Source organism: Phasianus colchicus, chromosome 21 (assembly GCF_987193195.1).
Source record: "Phasianus colchicus chromosome 21, bPhaCol1.hap1.1, whole genome shotgun sequence".
NCBI classification, from domain to species: domain Eukaryota; kingdom Metazoa; phylum Chordata; class Aves; order Galliformes; family Phasianidae; genus Phasianus; species Phasianus colchicus.
This window is the reverse complement of record NC_143456.1, coordinates 3688489-3706375: the sequence shown is the minus strand read 5'-3', so window position 1 is coordinate 3706375 and position 17887 is coordinate 3688489. Positions and strand designations below refer to the sequence as shown.

The window sequence follows — 17887 nt, the reverse complement described above, 5'->3', positions numbered from 1 at the left end:
CCTTTTCCCCCTGGATTGCTGCACGAAGGCTGGAGAGTGAACACACAGGTGAACAGAGCGAGCAAGGAGGAAGACAGAGTCAACTCTGTCAGAAACAAGAGCCAGCACAGCTTCCGCCTCGTGCCATCCTTCCCACTTCTTCCAAAACTGGAGCCCAGTACAGCACAGCCCAGCACTGTTCCAGGTGGCCCTGCTGATGTAGAGCTCTAGGCTCAGCTTCTACTACATGATCAAGCTGCTGCACATCCTAAGAGTCAGCCCAGTGGGCTCCAGGGCTGTCCTCCTATCACACCTGTGTGCTCACCTTGCTTCCCATTCACCGCACCTGCACACTGCTTCTCCTCTAGTTGTGCAGAGCTGCAAAGACCCAGGATGTTCTACTCAGAGAAATAAGGAAAGAAATCATTAGTGAAGACACTTGAATTTTGAAACTCCTGCTCTCCTTCAGAGAATCTCCAAATCATTAAAGGTGCATGACCTGCTGGCCTCTTATATGCTGCATTGGCATAATATTTGAAAAGTCATCACTCGGGACATCAGGAGGTACATCAACATCCTGGTGCTAAGCTGGGACTGAGGTTCCAACAAGGCACTACAGCAGCTTGTCACCTTTCAGCTGGTGACAACGACTGGCAGCAGTTCTGCAGGCTGCAGCAGCAGCAAGACCCCACAATAACCTCCAGATTAATGGGTAGCTTGGGAGAAAAGCTCGGCCAACATGAGCCCAACACTAATTTGTTCAAAACTGGTTGATGTTTGAGGTGGAGAAACTGCCGATGTAGGAGAACTGCAAAGAGATGCAAACATTGGTGCTGAAGTTCTTCATCATCACAGCTGCCAACCTGCAGCCTGAGCCTCCAGTCTGTGCCTCTGCCCAAACGGTGTTAGACTTGAAGAGCCCAGCTCCAGTCCGCCTCTCCCTCTGCATCCAGGGCAGACACAGGCTGTGTCTTCCAGAGACAAAGTGCTCCTCACTGCTGCCTCCACGGGGTAACAGAGGAAGAGCTGTGAGGGCAGAACGTGAAATGCAGGGAAAGAAAGCACACTGCTGAGCCCTGCCAGCAGGCAGGCACTGCAGCTCCAGCCCTTACCTGCTGCTGCCAGAAGCCAGCTCACTCCTTGGGATGCACAACAGACCTCACATGATTGCTGCTGTGAGAGGAGCACTGTGCCTTACCAGGGCACTGCAACTGAATGGGATCGCATTGCTGCCAGCAGCCACCTCCCAGGGAGTCTTATGCCATTTGAGAAAAGACACTGCAAAGGCAGATAAACAGCCGGGGGCAAACACAGCCCTTCACTTCCTCCAAAAGCAACATGACATTTCCTTTGCCCATAACCCATGTAGTGTAGAACAGACCCACCTGCAGGAAGAAAGCCAAAGGCACTTCAGAAACAGCCCTGCTCCTGGGCCCTCTGCCTCAGCCTTCAGCCTCAGGTCCAGCCTCCAAGAGCGTGGTGGTCAGCAGGTCAGGGAGAGGAAAGGAGGGATGAGGCTGCACAGTCTGCTGGCCTGGCAGACTAACAAATCAATTAGCCACTGCAATTGTTTTCACTGCTTTATTGACATCCCTGTGCTATCACCAGGGACATCACCCCTCTTGCACCCAGCAGCAAAGGGCTGTGCAGGGGAAAGCAAAAAAGCAACACCATTCTAGTTACTGATGACATCCGAGCGGCCCAGATTGAATATATTTAACCTCAGAATATGCATATACAAGCCCATTTAACCCTCAGGCATTTAAAACAGACAGCATCTTCCGAACTGGAAAAGCTGCAAGTACTACAGAGTCTGAGGACAGAAATAGCCCTTCAGGGGAACCTCCCGCAGGGCTCAACCACACAACTCTGCAGTGTCAGCACACCTACCACGTCCCCAAGGAATCCAGGCAAGCCTCTCACTTCTGCCTTGGGGTTATCATAGAAAAATGGAGTCTGTGCTCATGAACTTGGGATGTTTGGTACTGCCAGAGCCAGAGCGGACATGGATCCCTGTGCTGCAACTGAACCTTCTACACAAGTCAGACCTGCAGCTTCAGAGCTTGGCATCATGGAAGGTTTATTTCAATTCAAGGAGGGCATAAAAATATAGTTATAAAAGATATTAAAACAGTCCTCTGAGTCACATGAGCCATGCCAGACCAGGGTGAGTCCATGAAGTTTACTCCTGCAGCATGGCAGATTTTTTCTCTTTCCTTTTCTTCTTGGCTTTGCCCTGCTTCTGCTGGGTCTCCTGGTTGACATCCCCCTTGGCTTTCTTTGCAGCTGGAATCTGCTCAGCCTCATTGCCTACATCACCTTTTCTTTTTCTATTCCTCTTCTTCTTTCTCTTCTTCTCAGCCACAGTATCTCCACCATTAACAGCTCCATTCCCACTGCCCTCCACTGCCACCCCATTCTCTTTGACCCCTTTGTTCTGCTTCCTGTGCTTCTTGCTACCAAGCAGGCGGTTGTCTTTTTGCTCAAGGGTTTCTGTTCCCAGTGGCTGCTCCTCTGCGGCTGGTGAGTCTCCACTTTCACTGGCTACTGGTGCTGCTCCATTCTCCCGGACAGCTTTCTTGCGATTCTTACGCTTTTTGGTCTCTGGTAGGAACCCTTTCTTCTTACGCTTCAGTGGCTCTGCTTCCTGCACAGGTTTATTGGCTGTCTTCTCTTTCTTGGGCTTCCTGCAGAGAGAACACCAAAAATCAAGAGCAACTCGTTTTACAACCAGAAGCAAAGCGATCCACATTGCAGGCAGCCACAAACAGGCAGAAGCCCAAGAATGATGCAGGAAGCACAGGCACACTGTGAGGATGAGTGTCATCCCTGGAGTGGTCCCAAGCCTGCAGAGGGGACAGCTAACCAAGCTGCGGGGCTGCACAGGCACACAGAGGCTGGAGAAAGAAGCCCCATTTCTCAAGCAGAACCACCCATGGCCACAAGCAAGGCTACAGAGATGCTGTCTCTCTGTTCTGAGCAAAGCCTGTCTGTACTGCTCTGCACCAGCTCAGTCTCCAGAAGGGAATCCTGACAAGGAATAAGGCCCCAGTTCCATGGCCTGGCTTTCAGTGCAAAGTCTTCTGGAGAATTTTTCAAGCAGTGTCAGTTCAGAGTGGAAAAAAACTGCCCTGCCAAAACTTGCCTCTCAGTACTTCCAGGAGCCCTGGGTGCAAACCACAGCTTGTACCTACTTACCTGCACAAAGACCTCTGGATGTCACAGCACAGTGGCACCAACAATGACAGCAGGCTGCACCCACAAACCCCAACCCTTTCCCCAGGCAGTATGCACAAAGTCAGTGTTTCCTACCAGGCCCTGAGCACACTGTCTACTTGCTGCTAAAACTGACATTCATCTTGGGACAGACCTTGCAGTACGGTGCCAAGCGACCTGTGTGAGGCTGCTCCTTGTGCAATGCCTCCCTGCCTGTGAGCCTCTCACAGTGAGCCCTCTCACAGTGAGCCACATGCAAGCATTTTCCCCAGAACCAAACTGTACTGAGATCCCACAGACCAGGCCACCCACACACTGAGACTGCAAATCCCAATCATTAGGAGATCTACCCAACACTTCCTGAACAGTGTGCACATCACTAACATTGCCAGAAGGAAGGGGAAACAAGAATTCCAATTACAAGCTAGTGATAGAAAGGAGAAAGAAGATCCTGCCCTTCTTTTCCCCTGGAGCAAAATTCAAATCCAGATGCCATTTAGCACAGGAGTATTGACTGAATGCTTTCCAGCTTTCAAAGCTTCAAGGCAAATGTGACTGGGGATCCAGGCACCAAGGATCCCAAAAATCACTGTAAGGGGTTGAAGGTCCTGGCACAGTGTCCCTGGTAGAGAAGTACCTTGATTTGTTTTCCTACCTCCCCACATGAAAGAGTAGAAGCAGGACAGGCAGTCAGCTGCCAAGAAGCCAAGAAGCCAGAGTGCCAGGCATACATACGTGTAATTCAGCCATCGCATGACGTTCCAGTAGAGAGAGTCGAGCCGTGCTGACTTCCCAATGCCTTCCTGCTGGCTCAGAGCTACCAGCACTCTGTCCAACTCCATCAACTCCACGTGCAGCTTCTGCAAGAGGCAAGTGCAAAACAATCAGCAGTGAGCTCTGAAGGGGCACTCATGGCTGCAGGGCACAGCACATCCTCAGGAGAAACTGCATCAGGAACAACCAAGCTGCCTGGTTTCTCCAAGCCTCAGCCCTGAGCCCATCCACTGCAATGTGGGGCAAAAATAGGCAATTCATGCCCCTATCAAGTACAAAGTTTTATTGAAAACTGGTCTCTAGCTTGACAGCTGTGAGTCTAAGCCGGAATTGTACCAGCATGAAAGGAACAGAAAGATCCTTTAGTCCTTTTTCCTTTACAGACCACGACTGGGGGTGTAGGGATGAAGATTACGTACTGTGTACCTATCTATCAGCAAAGCAGAAGCATTTTCAATCCAGTTTTTAAAGGATGCAATCACACTGCCTCCAACTGCCTCTTACAGCTTCTGTGACCCACGGACCCATTTCAGTGAAACCAGACAGAAAGGGGTGTCTCCAAGGCTATTCAGTGCTACAAGAGCCCTGGAAATACTCTCTCTCCCCACCCACTTTCCTATTAGGTCTTCACAAAGAAACAGGCTGTGCTGTGGGCTCAGTGCTTATCAGTAGGAAACTGGGCTTCAGCAATTATGCTGCTTGTGTTATTTTGCTCTAGTAAATAAGACCACGTTGGAAACTTATTTTGTCACCTATAGAAAATCTCATGCTCAAAAAAGCCCTTTTCTTTAGGGCTGAACAATGTGTCACTCCCACTCACAAAGCTGCTGGATAAGTCCCAGTTTCAGGTAATCAGTCTCTGGGGTTCAGTGAAGAGGAAAGAGCAATCAACTGAGGTGAAACCCAGCTCACCCTCACCGCACCCTAGGCTGTATTTCTCCTGATAAGAAAGGAGATGCCACATATGTTTGCAGAATGCTGCACAAATCTTTCAACAAGTTCTTGGAGATCAGCTCTCAAGAGCTGTGGATCACTCCTTCAGAGCATTCTGTACTCAAATCCAGCCAGGCAATCTCTGCAGGGGCACCTCTGATGAGAAGTGAAGTGGGATGCAGTGGCAGAGCAGTCACAGAATCCAAGCATGATATCTGACAGAGACCTCAGTGGTGTTCAGAAGGAGAAGAACCACTGGCCCCATGGTCGGTGTGTCACAGAGCACAAAGCACACAGGATCAGTCCCACTCTCACCTGCTGTGTCACGGTTTTGAGGAGGAAGTTGAGCAGCTCCAAGCTCCTGGCAACTTTCTCTTTCTCAGCTTTCACCCTTAACTTGTCAGCCACTTTCAAACTCTGCAAATTAAAGGGAGAAGCATACATTAAATGAGAAAACAAATCTGTCTTCTCAGGAGAAAACAGAAAACAGGCAGGGATTAGGAGAATTAAACTGTCACCGAAACAACTCTGCAACAGCAAAGCCCACCAAACTCTGGCAGTGCTCAGGAGGGAACATGGTGGAAGCTGCTGTGCCCAGGTTAATTACAGAACTGCTGAACAAAATAAGCACAAGTCTATCACAAAGGCACAACTCTGCAGCTCTCCCCAGTTTCTAAGTAAAGCACAGCTGGGGACATGTTGCTGCCTCCTGGAGAGAAAGAAGGGAGACAATGAGCCCCCCACAGAAAGGCCCAAAGACTGCCAGGCAACTCACTTGAGGGACAACCCAACTCAGCTGCAGAAGCTGGGATTTGCACGCAAAGAGCTAATGCAAAAATCCATTAGCACGCCAAGGAAATCCCAGGTGCCAGCACTAGAACAGGGCTTGTCAATCAAGCTTAAATCCACTGAAAAGAATGGAGAAAATCTCATCTCTTTGTGTTACCTTTATGTGCTGTAGGGTTTTTGAGACACTGAAAGGTCTGGCTTAGAGGAAATCACTCCAGAGACAGGTCAAATAACAGCCAGAGTTATTGACAAGTGGAGAAGAGCAGAACATAGCTATAAAAAGGCAGTGGGAGCCAAAAGGCGACCCAGGGGCTTGGAACACTGATCCTCTGCCTGCAGCAGGTCCTTGCAGCCCTGCTTACATATACCTTTCTTCCCTGCTATGTTTGTGAGTGCACACAGCACAGCAAGCCCTGCAGCTCGCATGGTCACACCACTGTGAGAGGATTTGCAGAGAGAAGCTTATCAGAGTCAGCGCTGTGCCGATCACAGCCCATTTCTCCAGAGGCAGCTGTGCTCATGGCCAAGGCTGCTGCTGTCTGGAATGTGAACATGCCAACCTGGCAACTGTGGAATAGCTTAGGTTGAAAAGGACCTTAAAGATAATCTTGTTCCAACTCCCATGCCTTGGGCAAGGCTGCCAGCCACCAGATCAGGGTGTCCAGGATCCCATCCAACCTGGCCTCGAACACCTTTGGGGATGGGCACCCAATAGACAAGGTTCCCTCTATTAGAAAGTCACACGTTCTGTCAGCTGGAACTCATGCTGCAACTTCATCTGACTATCAACAACTAATTACCCCTTCCTGATATGCTAGAAGAGCTTCAGCTCCAGTCATTAACCTACAATTCAGCATCTCTGAAGCCTCTCAGGTAGAACAAGAAAAGAACAAGAAAATGAGGGGTGTATGGGGCAGCACTGTGAGAAGGAGCCACAGTAAAGCCAGCCATCATTTCTTTTTTTTTTTGTACACAAGTGCTGAACAATTAAGAAGGCATTTCAAACAAATTGCATTTTCTTTTCATTGTTGATAGGTGATGCAGATTGAGGAATTGATTCTAGAAGTCCACAAGCTGCTGTCAGGTGCTTGGAAATTTGGGATGTGCATCTAGTTTGGGGTGCCAACCAATTTCATGCAGAACTGTAGAACAAATAGGAGATGGAGATGGATGATACCACTGGCCTAGTGATATCAGTGCAGTAAGATTAAATATCTAAATCAAAGGAGGTGTTTTGCATGAGTCTGGAAACATAAGCGCAGTTCCACCAGCACAAACAGCCAGAGGCAATCCAATGCAATTCAGGTGCAAACAAACAGCTCCCCACTAACATGGATCGCTTTTAAACAGTGCTCCCAGACCAAGGAAGGAGGAGGAAAGCAATGCAGCTGGGTGGAGAAGCCAGAGGACAAAACAGCAACAAAAACAGCAGATAATTAAATACTATGCACAACTTTCTCTGGTCCACAATCAGGATGGATTTGAGAAGCTGTATCCAGAATAATGTTACTATTTCTCAACGTAGGCCATTTCCCTTCTGCTACAAAGCCCACAGAAGCAATTCACTCCAGTGAGCCCCAAACTGCCAGCCTCTGTGTATGCAGTATGGGGGGGCCAGTCATGCCTCCTTCAAGTCTCTGTGTTCCTTATTACCCGAATCTCACCACCACTCTCCCTGAGTCCTTCCCCATGCCTTGTTATGTGAGATGGTATTTTCTGCCACACATTGCTTCACTCTCATGCTCCCATTGCAGCAAGTGTACCCAGCAGAGCACCTGGGATTTGTGTCAGAATGCAACATCAATAAACACGCTGCTCTGATTGCATAAAGGAAGCTCACTTTGAACAGGGATCACTCCCAAGGAATGAAATCCCAAGTCTCCCTAATGGGAACTGAATCCAAACCTCAAAAGCAGCTTTCCCAACTATTTGTCCTAAATTCTTGCTATATGTGGTGCCAACCATTGTCTGTATGTTGCAGACGTGCAGAGCACACTGCCTTGGTTCACTCTCTCACTCTGCTATCTGAAAGATGAAATTAGCACTGCTGCCCCAATTGCATGGGTCAATCGTTTTATAGGCCTACCGTGATCTCATCTGGAGAACATATAAAATAGAATCATAAAAGTGAAGTGAAAATCATTATGTAACAGATGGCAAGCTGCAATACATAGCCAATAAGCCTTAAAAAGAGGTTGAATTTCAGTCATCTGCAGCACCCTTAAGAGAGCCTCAAACACCGATTAGATTGCAAAAGGATGTGCACAAAGTATCACCATTTTATGTAGCAAAACTGAAGGTGAAAGCAGTGGTTTTGCTCCCAGCTATACTGTAGGGCAGTGGTGAGGGTCCAGAGAAAACCCAGCAGAACTTGCTCAGCAGCCTGACCTGTAATCCTCTGCCACAGTGCTGTTTGCAAAGGCATCCAGCTTTCCCTTCACCAACCCAGGAGCCACATACCCAATTCCTTAATGCTAAAAGCAGGAAGCACACGGCTTATACTCAACAGCCAGGCTCACACCACTTGCTGATTACATTATTCTTCTTCCATTTTCTGCATTTGTTACTCTGCTCCTTCAGTTACAGCCAGTCCCTCTTGACAGGGAACCTCAGCTCCAGGTCCAGCTCAGCAGTATCTGTGTTAATCACTGCACATCTGAGCTGTCAGTGTATCTGGGCAGGTCGCTTTCTGAAGTGAAAAAAATACGGAGGCAGTTTTCACAGCAGGAACTCCCATCTCATCTCAAGCCAGTACAGCACTACAGCTCCTGCCTGCCCTGCATGGACTCAGCTGGCACAGAGGTTTTGGCTTCTTCTGTGAGGCACGCTGCTCCAAAGTCTTCTGGCTGCTCCTGCTGGAAGGCAGTCCTGGATCCACATCCCCTGCTTCCAGGATTTTTACAAGAAGAACAGCACATCCTCTGCATCCTATCAGTTGGTGTCTTTTCTTACCTTTCTAATTCCTGTATCACACATAGAGCTATTCCAGCTACTGCAGCATCTGACCTTCATTCCAACTCTCATTGCATTTCACTGCATTCCTTCTTCACAAAGTTTGCAATACAAGTTTGTTAGAGACAAACAGTGCCTGCAGTAATTCAGTCACCGTGCACGTTTTGTACAGACTGACGGGGCACAACAACATCTCAGGCTCCACAATTGCATTCTGCTACCAGAAGAAGAGCACATTCCCTAACCAAGAGTTCGAACACCACCATTTCTGCATTCCTAGCACGTCCTTCAGCCCATCTCATTGTTCAAAACAAACAGCCCTTCCCCTCCGTGGGCTCAGCCTGACAGATCCCTCACCGCTCCGTGAGCCGGAGGAGCCTGGCCAACCTGCATTCTTTCCACACACTGCACTGTCTCCATCCTTCCCCCTCCTCCCCCATACCACGCCTGATGCTGATGGATAAATGGGGCTGAATACAGCGCCAAGCACCTTCTGCAAAACACACACCTCCCCCAGCCCTGCACAGCCTTACACCCCCTGACACAGCTCAGGGTTACTAAGGCAAACCCTCCTCCAGCAGCAAACAGCTCTGCTACATTTCCTCCCCACTGAACATCCACAGTCAGGCGGTGATGGTGTTGCAGAGGTGTGAACTCAATGCGCTGACCCTCGCATGCCAACTGTGTATGCAAGGTCTCACAGTGCACAGTTTTGCTGCTGTTGTGGCTCAGCTCCCTGCGGTGCAGTCTCATGTGGAAGGGTCCCAGTAAGCAGAGCTGGAGCCCTACAAGCATATGCCCATTACCTGAGCCAAAGCACAGCATTTCCCAGGTAAGCCAAGAGGTCCGGGAGGGGCACGGTCCTCTTTTGCTATTTTGGAGGCAAATAATGAACTGAAAACCACATGAAGTACTTTAGTGCTCTGCATGCTCATAGCTCCTGTTATTATCTGATGCAAGCACCTTTGTCTCACCTGTAATTACTCTTCACATTTCTCCTGAGAGGCAAACCAGCGTTATTCCCACCATTTTAGGTGACTGAGTCACACAGACCACAACAGAGCCAGGAATCAGCACTGAACTCCTGCAAACCCAGACAGGCCACCCCCAAATACTTCCTTCATGACAGAGCTCATTTGAATCCAAGCTCCAACTTAGGGCTAAGTAACAGAAGGCAGTGAAGTGAGGAGGGACGAGGATGATGCTCCACACCAGCTTCCATCCATCCCCAGAGCCAGGGATACACGAGCACAGAGAGCTTCTCACATCACCCACTGCAGGAGCAGCTGCCAAGAGGAACAAAGCACTGACAGTCCTTCCTTCTTCATGTTCTCTCACTGAAGGTTCTGAAGTCTGAAAGGGTAAAGACTCAAAACTTTGTCTCCCCGCATCTCAAGCAGAAATGGATCATAAAGAAATGCTCAAACACAGATGGAAGCTGCTAAGCTGCTGCTTCACTGAGTGACTGGGAGAGCAGGGGACAAACCCCACATACTGAAGGGTGTAATTAGAAGGCATTTTTTGCAATGTTTCTTTTGGCTGCTATTAGAGGGAGAAGCCCTAAAATCAAGAAGCTATTCTCACAGAAAATGCCACCACTTTCCCAAGTTTAAAGATCTGATAATTTTTTTCCACAGCCTAAATGCAAATGCAGCAGGGAAAAGCCATACAGGACAGCTGAAGGAACAGAGGAGAATGAATTCTCCACAGAGACACCCAGTACTCTGAGAGCACGTCAGATATATCAGTTAAATCACTCCTGGCCTCATTTTACAAGCTAAGAGGCTGAGAAAGGGCAACGAATTAAGAATTTATAAGGATGGACAGATAAAAGCTCAGGCAATCTTCAAGAAAAAAAAAAAGAAGAATGGCTTTTTAGAGATTTGATGAAGTCACTGTTAATAATTTATCTCCATACAAATTAAGACATCGATAATAAAATGTGATGCCCTTCAGAAATGAAGGGCATGTCTATACTGGAAGGCCACACAGCACAACCCTCTGTCCCTCCTCACCCTCTGAATGGCTCCAGCTGCTTCATTTAAATGGCTTCCATGCTGAAGCACTCAAAAAAAAACCAAAAAAAAACGCTCTAATGCCAGAAGTGAGAGACTTCAGAAGGAACAGAGCAACTTTCCAACTGTAAGTCTCTGCAGAGGCCGTGTAACCCCACCTGCCTATATTCATGCCTTCCTATGGACAAACAGCTGCCCCTCTAGTTCAAGTCTAAGTCACCACCTAAGGGGAAGGAGGCACTGCATCCACCTCTGTAGGGTTATGTGCACACCCATCCCAACATCTCCAGTGCTGGCAATCAGAAGAGCCTCGGGCTGGCACTGGAGTTGGCTCCTGGATTCTGTGAGCATTTTGACATTTCACAATGCCTTGATCCTATTTGGAGATCAAACAGCCAACCTGAGCATTATTTGCCTTTGTTGGATCTCATGCAGGATACAACAACTGACAAAAGAAGAGAAGAAACAAAGACAGCAGTAAAGTTGGGCCCTTCCTATGATGTACTTAATACAGAAGACAGACAAAGGAAACCCTCAGGAAACAGCTGTGTACAAGCCAGAGAAAGAAGCTTTTCCAACAGTTCTTCTGACAGCTGTTTGGTTTGAAGTTGCTCAGCCATCAAAACTTGCTTTCTGTGGCATATTCCTCAAAATCCTTTCCCACTTCCCCCTGATTTATACATCACAATGAGGAATTTGGGCATAAGATGGGAGTTACGCACAGACCTCAGTTCAGGATGGTAAGCCAGTCCCTGGGAAAGGGATGACAAAAAAGATAATGAAACGATGTATTCACATCCTGAAGCTTCCTGCCCCAAATCTGTCAATGACTTACTAAAAGATTGGCATAGCTTCAAGATCACTCTAAAGCCAAGACAGCAATTTCATAACATATCGGAAAGTAAACAGAAACATGTCTAACAAGAAGGACAAACACCAAAACGTGCCCACAATGACAACAAGGAGAGATGGAAGATCAAATTGAGAGTAGCCTGATGGAATCAAAAAGACAGCGTGTGAAATTCCAGGAGTTGGACTCAATGATACCTATTGGTCCCTTCCAACTTGGGATATTCTGTGATTCTATGAACCCCAAAGAGATCCCTCACCAAAACTGTGCAGTGGTTCCAACACAAAAGGGGGAATTTGGCTTCCCAGGTCTGGCCATGGGCCTCACTGCACAAGGCAGTTTGAACCAACAAAAACCAGCTTTCTCCTTGGATAACATGAGGACAGACATTGCTGCTCAACACACTGAGCTATTCTGAAGCCAAGTGAAGAAGCAGTCAGATTGTCCAAGCAGAAAAAGAGCCTCTGGGATGGCCCAAGAGACCAAAGTTTGGATTTTGGTTCACTTCCCAGCCAAGCGTGTCATCTATAACACAGGGAGAACAACTGCAGTACACTAAATACATCAGCGCTTGGATTTCTGCAAAATTCTTTCTTCATTACATCAACAACTCACTAGTTGGAATTTCCTTTGTAAAACGCTTTGGGGCCTACTGATAAAGAACAAAGCTGTCTGGAAGAGGAAGAAGACTCTGCGAGATGTTATACCATCCCAGGTGAGCTCTGACATTTACAGCATGAAGCCATGCTATTTCTTTATACCACAAACACAACTGGCTTGTCTGGGCTCCCAACAAGAGAGTCTACTTGAACATCTGCAGCAAGGTTCTGCTTCAACTGAAGAAGCCTGCTGAGAACCAGGGAGGCCAAAACCATGCCAGAGCTCTCTCTGCTGCCTCACTGCAGCTGCTGTCCAACACAAACAGCTCCCAGGACAGACCCAGGGCCTGGGGGCTTTTCTGCCCAGGAGACCAACCAGAAAACATCAAGAGCACCAACAGCAGGTAGCACTCTCACTGGGAAAACACAGCTCCAAAGTAACCCCAGAGATACCAAGACTTGCTTAGACAGTAAGGAGAAGCAGACATGAATCCCTCCTGACTGCGACATGTTTTATAAGCATGTTTTAATGTCTTGAGAACAAACAAGGTCGTATCAGCTTATGTAAGCACAAGAGCCACTGCCCTGCAGCAGCCAGAGCTGCTATTTCAGGAAGCTGTCTCTTCATTTAAGGATCCTGGCGGCTGACTCTCCCTCATCTGCCTCCTGGTTTTGCACAGATAATTTGATGATATCCAAGACTGCCATTTTCTCATGCTGCTTTTTTCCCAGTTCCACCACACATCACTGCCCCAAAACCTCACCACGTGCTCTGCAGGGATGCACTTCATCACTGAGGCAACGCAGAATGAGAAAGCAGAAATCTGGAGATAGCATCCTGCCCTTTCTCACAGCATTACACTTGCAATGGCAATGAGAGTGGCCCCCTGGGATACTTCAGGCTTCTCACTGGGTCAAAGAATGGTATAAAATTCTGTATCGTCATTTTTTCCTCTTAAAAAAGCTATTTGTGAAGCACAGTGGCCAGGAACAGCCAATGACAGCAAATGCAGGCCTTTCAGCAAGAGGGAGGACAATAAAACCTCACCATCTATCATTTTTCACAGCAGCATGAACTGCTGCTCCCAGTCTGGGTTCTCATGGGACTCATACGCCAACAGTTACCTACACAGACACCCGCCCCCGACCGAAGCAAGTCTCAGATGAAAGGGAATGAGGCTCAGCTTCAGGAGACAGCTGCAGTTCTGCACAGGGTCTCCCTGTCCTCTAGATAAGCAGAGGCATGCACAGACCTCAGGGACAGGAATGGGCATTGTTTGGCCAGCTCTTAACTAACAGTCCCCGTAATTTCAGCACTGAGCTGTGACTTCCACCTGTCCTGCCTCCCTCAGACAAGCACACAATTTCCAACTGGAGATTCAGAGTTAATAGCAAGTTATTTTAATGGTGGGTTACTCCCTTTGACAAATGGATACTTTCCACAGATTTTAAATTTGCTGTTTCCAGCCTTCTGCTAAAAGGGATTTTTAGCATCTCCAGAAGAGATCTGTCATGATAGCATTATTGTTCCACTACACAGCAGCATCGCTGTGTGCTTTTACAACAACTGCTCAGTGAAATGCGTGTTTCTGATCCCTCCACACTTCAGCAACACTCAAAGGAACACCCAGAGTCACACCAGCACTGTGCTAGTGCAAGAGGAGGAAAAAGGAAGAAGGGGGGAAAAATACTTACAGAGCACTCTGAAAGAATGTTGTATCAGAGGTTTTTTAGGATGGCCCCAAAAGAGCACACATGTGCCACTAGCAGTTAATAGTGCAGAAGGCCTGCTGCCCACAGAGTGCACCTCGGACTGCCCAAACAAACTGATGCTATCTCCCAGGAATTTGTCTTTAAACACAGATGACCGCAGATAAAAAAGACACTAGGGAAGCTTTGGCAGCAAAGCTCATTAAAATACTGGATGGGTGGCAAGATGCTAAACTTTCCTTGACCAGGACAGCATAAAGGCATTGTGGTTTCCCAGTGAATCAGTCTGAGTCCTGAGGGACTGGAGAAGAACATGGAGATGACCATGCTGGGAGGAGTTTGTGTAGCTGGAAAACAAAATCATACCCAACTCCACCCATTGGATTCCTGATGTCATCTTTAAATAAAGGCATTTAATGAAACCTAGGATTACCTGCTTCCTCAAGAATTATAATCACCACCTCCGAATTCCTTGATTTAAACTTGCTTACATTTTGTCCCTCCTCAACCAAAGAAAATAGAGCTAATTGTTCTGCTCCAATGTGGCAAATTACAGCATGGACTAAATTACCATGTAACCAGCATTTAAAGAAGTAAAGAATGAAAGAGGTCACACCTGCAGTTACGTAGGAACACCAAGACTGGAATCTCCCATGTCATGAAGTTTAGTCACCACATCACAACACCATTTTGTTTTGGTTCCCCCTGTGTCAATCTAGAAGACAACTAGAAAGCATTTGCTCCTTCAATCTCCTGTCTCAGAGATCGTCCTCTACAGAACAGCTGCACCAAAACTGCTGTCTTCACAGGTACAGCTCTCACCTGTCACTGCTCTATGATTTCTGTATCACTGTCTTTTCTGTATAAATTGTTGGCTAATGTATTTAGAGGTTTCCCTGGAAAACAACATTAGCAAGAGTCTGGTCCAGAAGGCCTGCAATTCACCAGGAAGTCCAGTGGAGTTCAGCTCTGTCGCTATGGCCCCAAAGCATATTCAAATACAGAGCTCCCATAAGATTTAGTGAAATTAAGTCAATGTTCACAATGCCTTGCCTTTTGAAACTTGAAGCAGCCTAAAATTGACCTGTATGAGCGTGTTCCCTAAAACTGTGTGTTTTTCCCTAAAACTGCTGAGTGTACCAGGAACACTTCTTCCACACTATAAAAATACATCTGAACAGCAGTATTACCAGAATGCTGTTAGCCCAGTGGACACGACTCAGCCCTGCTGTGAGCAGGCACAACCTGAAGGAGATGAGTTAAGCAGAGCACAGCCTCAGACTCCAGATCCATGAGACCATCACACCAATGAACACAGCACACATCAGGTGTGCCCATACATCTAACATGTTGAAGCCTTGTTACCTCTGTCACTTGGCTGATGCTCTCTCTGATCAGTTCCTCCCACTCCTCCTTGGTCGTGGAGAGCTTCAGCTCACGAAGTGGCAGAACTTTCTGGAGAAGCAAACACGCCTGGGCCTGAAAGAGAAATGGAGAGGAGACATGAGGAGATGTGAAACTCGACGCTCTCGAAGGAAGGTGTTAGCAGTGCAAATACCCCACTGAAGCAAACAGCCAAGCACAGCATCAGCAATGCTGTGTTACAGACACTAGATCTCCTCACCAATCTGTATATCATCCAATTAGAAAACATTCTCTAGACCCTGACAAAGTCACTCCTCAGGAGAGAGGCTCGTACTTTTCTGGCTGAACATACCAGATTTAAAAGTGCAAGTCAAAGGGGAGGGAAAGGATGTGGTGCTTCTAGATTTAGGCATTACTACCCAAAACATGGTCCAAGCACATCAATTTACAGTTTCCAAAGTCTTCAGGCAGCCTTTTGCACGACTCTACCCTTTACTGTGCCCTGAAAAATGGAGTAGACGCAAATAAACAAAAATAAAAGCCAGCAGGTTAGCAAATACTTCTTTTTAAAGTAACCCTAGATGGAAAGTGCTGTTCAGAGCAGCACTCAACCTTGCCCTGGAGTCAAACTTGCTCGTTAAGCCTCCACATTAACACAGCAGTGAAAAAGTAGCCACTAGAAAACCAACAGCAATCTGCAGTCATCTCCTATGTCCTTTCCTGTTCTGGAATTCCTATTATAAGGCTTTTTTAAGCACAAGAAAAACACAGTATGTGCAAAAGCAAATGATGGAAATGCAGGTAGTACACTAATGAGGATTAGTGAAAATAGTTTAGAGGATTTAAAGGGAGCACCTTCCTAACAGCACAGAGTTAGTGAGCAAGTACTATCCACATATAAGACAGATTAGTGCCCCTAGCTGCCATCATGCAGACCAAAAATGAATGCAGGTATTAATACAAAAAATCATTAGCAATTATATCAGGAATTAATCTCATCCAAAGGAGGCAAGAGCTGAGCCCAAACCTAGCCCTCAGGTACTCCTCAGATACAAAAGAGGCAACCTGAACAACATACAGCTGAAAGCTGGCCACACTGGTGGTGCTCACACTGGGGCCTTTCTGGGGAACTATTTATTGAAGAATTGAAGGTGAGGGAAGAGGAGACATCCTGAGAGTTCCAGAGAGCAGCAATCTCACCCAAAGTTGTAGGCAGTGGAACACAGTGCCTGAAGAGCTCAGGAAGGCCCAAGTTCCACATGTTTCAGGCTCCTGTGATGGATGGTTATCCATCTCTAAGCTTACCTCCAGTTTGCACCAGTGTGGCCAATGGAGAGAATTATCCAAACAGAGCAAGCTTTCACTGGCAAACAGTAGTTCTGCTCATTACTTGGAGGAGAAAATGTGGGGGAAAACCAACAGACTATGCCAGAAGATTTATGTTGATTTAATGAGAGAGTGAGAGATAGAGCCCTAATGCCATGTTTGAGGCAGGCAAGCCTACGTATTCCTTGTGATTATATGGGGAGGCTGCATCTCACAGAACAAATTATGGCATGTCTGCCTGCATGTACCAAATGTAGCGGAAAGTCACTTCGGTGCAATTACAAAGAAAATGTGACCCCAGAGTCAATGAGAGGCCATCGTTCATCCTGAAAGGCACAGGCAGGGTCATAAACTTCAAGGCACCATCTCTTCATCTCTTCTCCATCTCTGGAGACCTGAGACCAAAATGCTGGACTGAGAGAGAGATCCTAAACCAGATCGGGTCCTCAGTAAGCACTAAGCTTGGAAACAATTTAAAAGGGAAGGAAAAAAAAGCACTGAGCATTCCTTCTGGGCTGCAGATTGGGAAGTCAAAATACCCATTCATCTGGGATCCTGGCTGGTGCTATCACTCGGTAGTAATTCTGTCACACTCACCTCATGGCTTTCATGCCTCCAACTCGTATTTGGGATTCAAAGAGAAAATACATTTCCATGTAATTAAAACACTGCTGCTGCTGTACTCAACACACTCCTGTGTTTCCTGAATGTTTTTTAACCCAGTGATAATTTAGTACCAAGCGTGAACTTTTCTTATTTGAAAGAATGAAAGTAAAATAAAAGATTTGCTTGTTGGCTGAAATCAAATTTAGATTAGGAATATCTCAGCTGGAGAGCAAACGTGACACCAATAATGCCAATGTCCTGTTGCCCAGCACCATGCTATGCTGTACTTAATGGTTATCGTGTTTATCACATAGCCAATGACTCCTCTGATCATAGATCTAGTTAGGAACATGTAGCTCTCATACAGCCTGCTTTTCCACAGCAAACTGCACAGTTAAGCAGAGAAAGTGAAACCACAGAGAGGAGCTGACGTGAATGGAGAAATCCAGAAAACCATTGGCAGAAAGAAAACTTAAACCCAATTCTTCAACCTCAGTCCCACGGTAAATCCACTAAGGAACAGCACTTCCCACTGTCCCACTGATGTCATCCCAGTTCAAACCAAACCGTGAGAGCCACCACACTCCTCTTTAGAATTTATGAGCATGTGAACAAGGTTCCCAGTTGTCACCTGAAGATTGCTGGACCACTAAACATGCTCAGAGAAAATCATTTGGACAGCAGGACCACAACGCTGCCATCCCACCTCGCACAGCAGCAGCCTGCAGTCACAGCCGTTCAGCCACACTCATGTGATGTACTGCTGGGGCTCC

At 47.1% G+C, this 17887-nt stretch overlaps 1 protein-coding gene across 1 annotated transcript in view; it reads right to left on the bottom strand.

The window, feature by feature from the left end:
- Positions 1-2042: 2042 nt before the first annotated feature.
- Positions 2043-17887, bottom strand: part of MYBBP1A (MYB binding protein 1a) — a 51932-nt gene continuing 36087 nt past the window's right edge. The window contains exons 24-27 of the mRNA XM_031591887.2: positions 15183-15296; positions 5218-5319; positions 3931-4055; positions 2043-2666 (exon numbers count right to left, since the gene is read on the bottom strand). Coding sequence (XP_031447747.2) covers positions 2162-2666; positions 3931-4055; positions 5218-5319; positions 15183-15296 — 846 coding nt within the window. The 3' untranslated portion in view covers positions 2043-2161. The remainder of the gene's footprint in view (positions 2667-3930; positions 4056-5217; positions 5320-15182; positions 15297-17887) is intronic.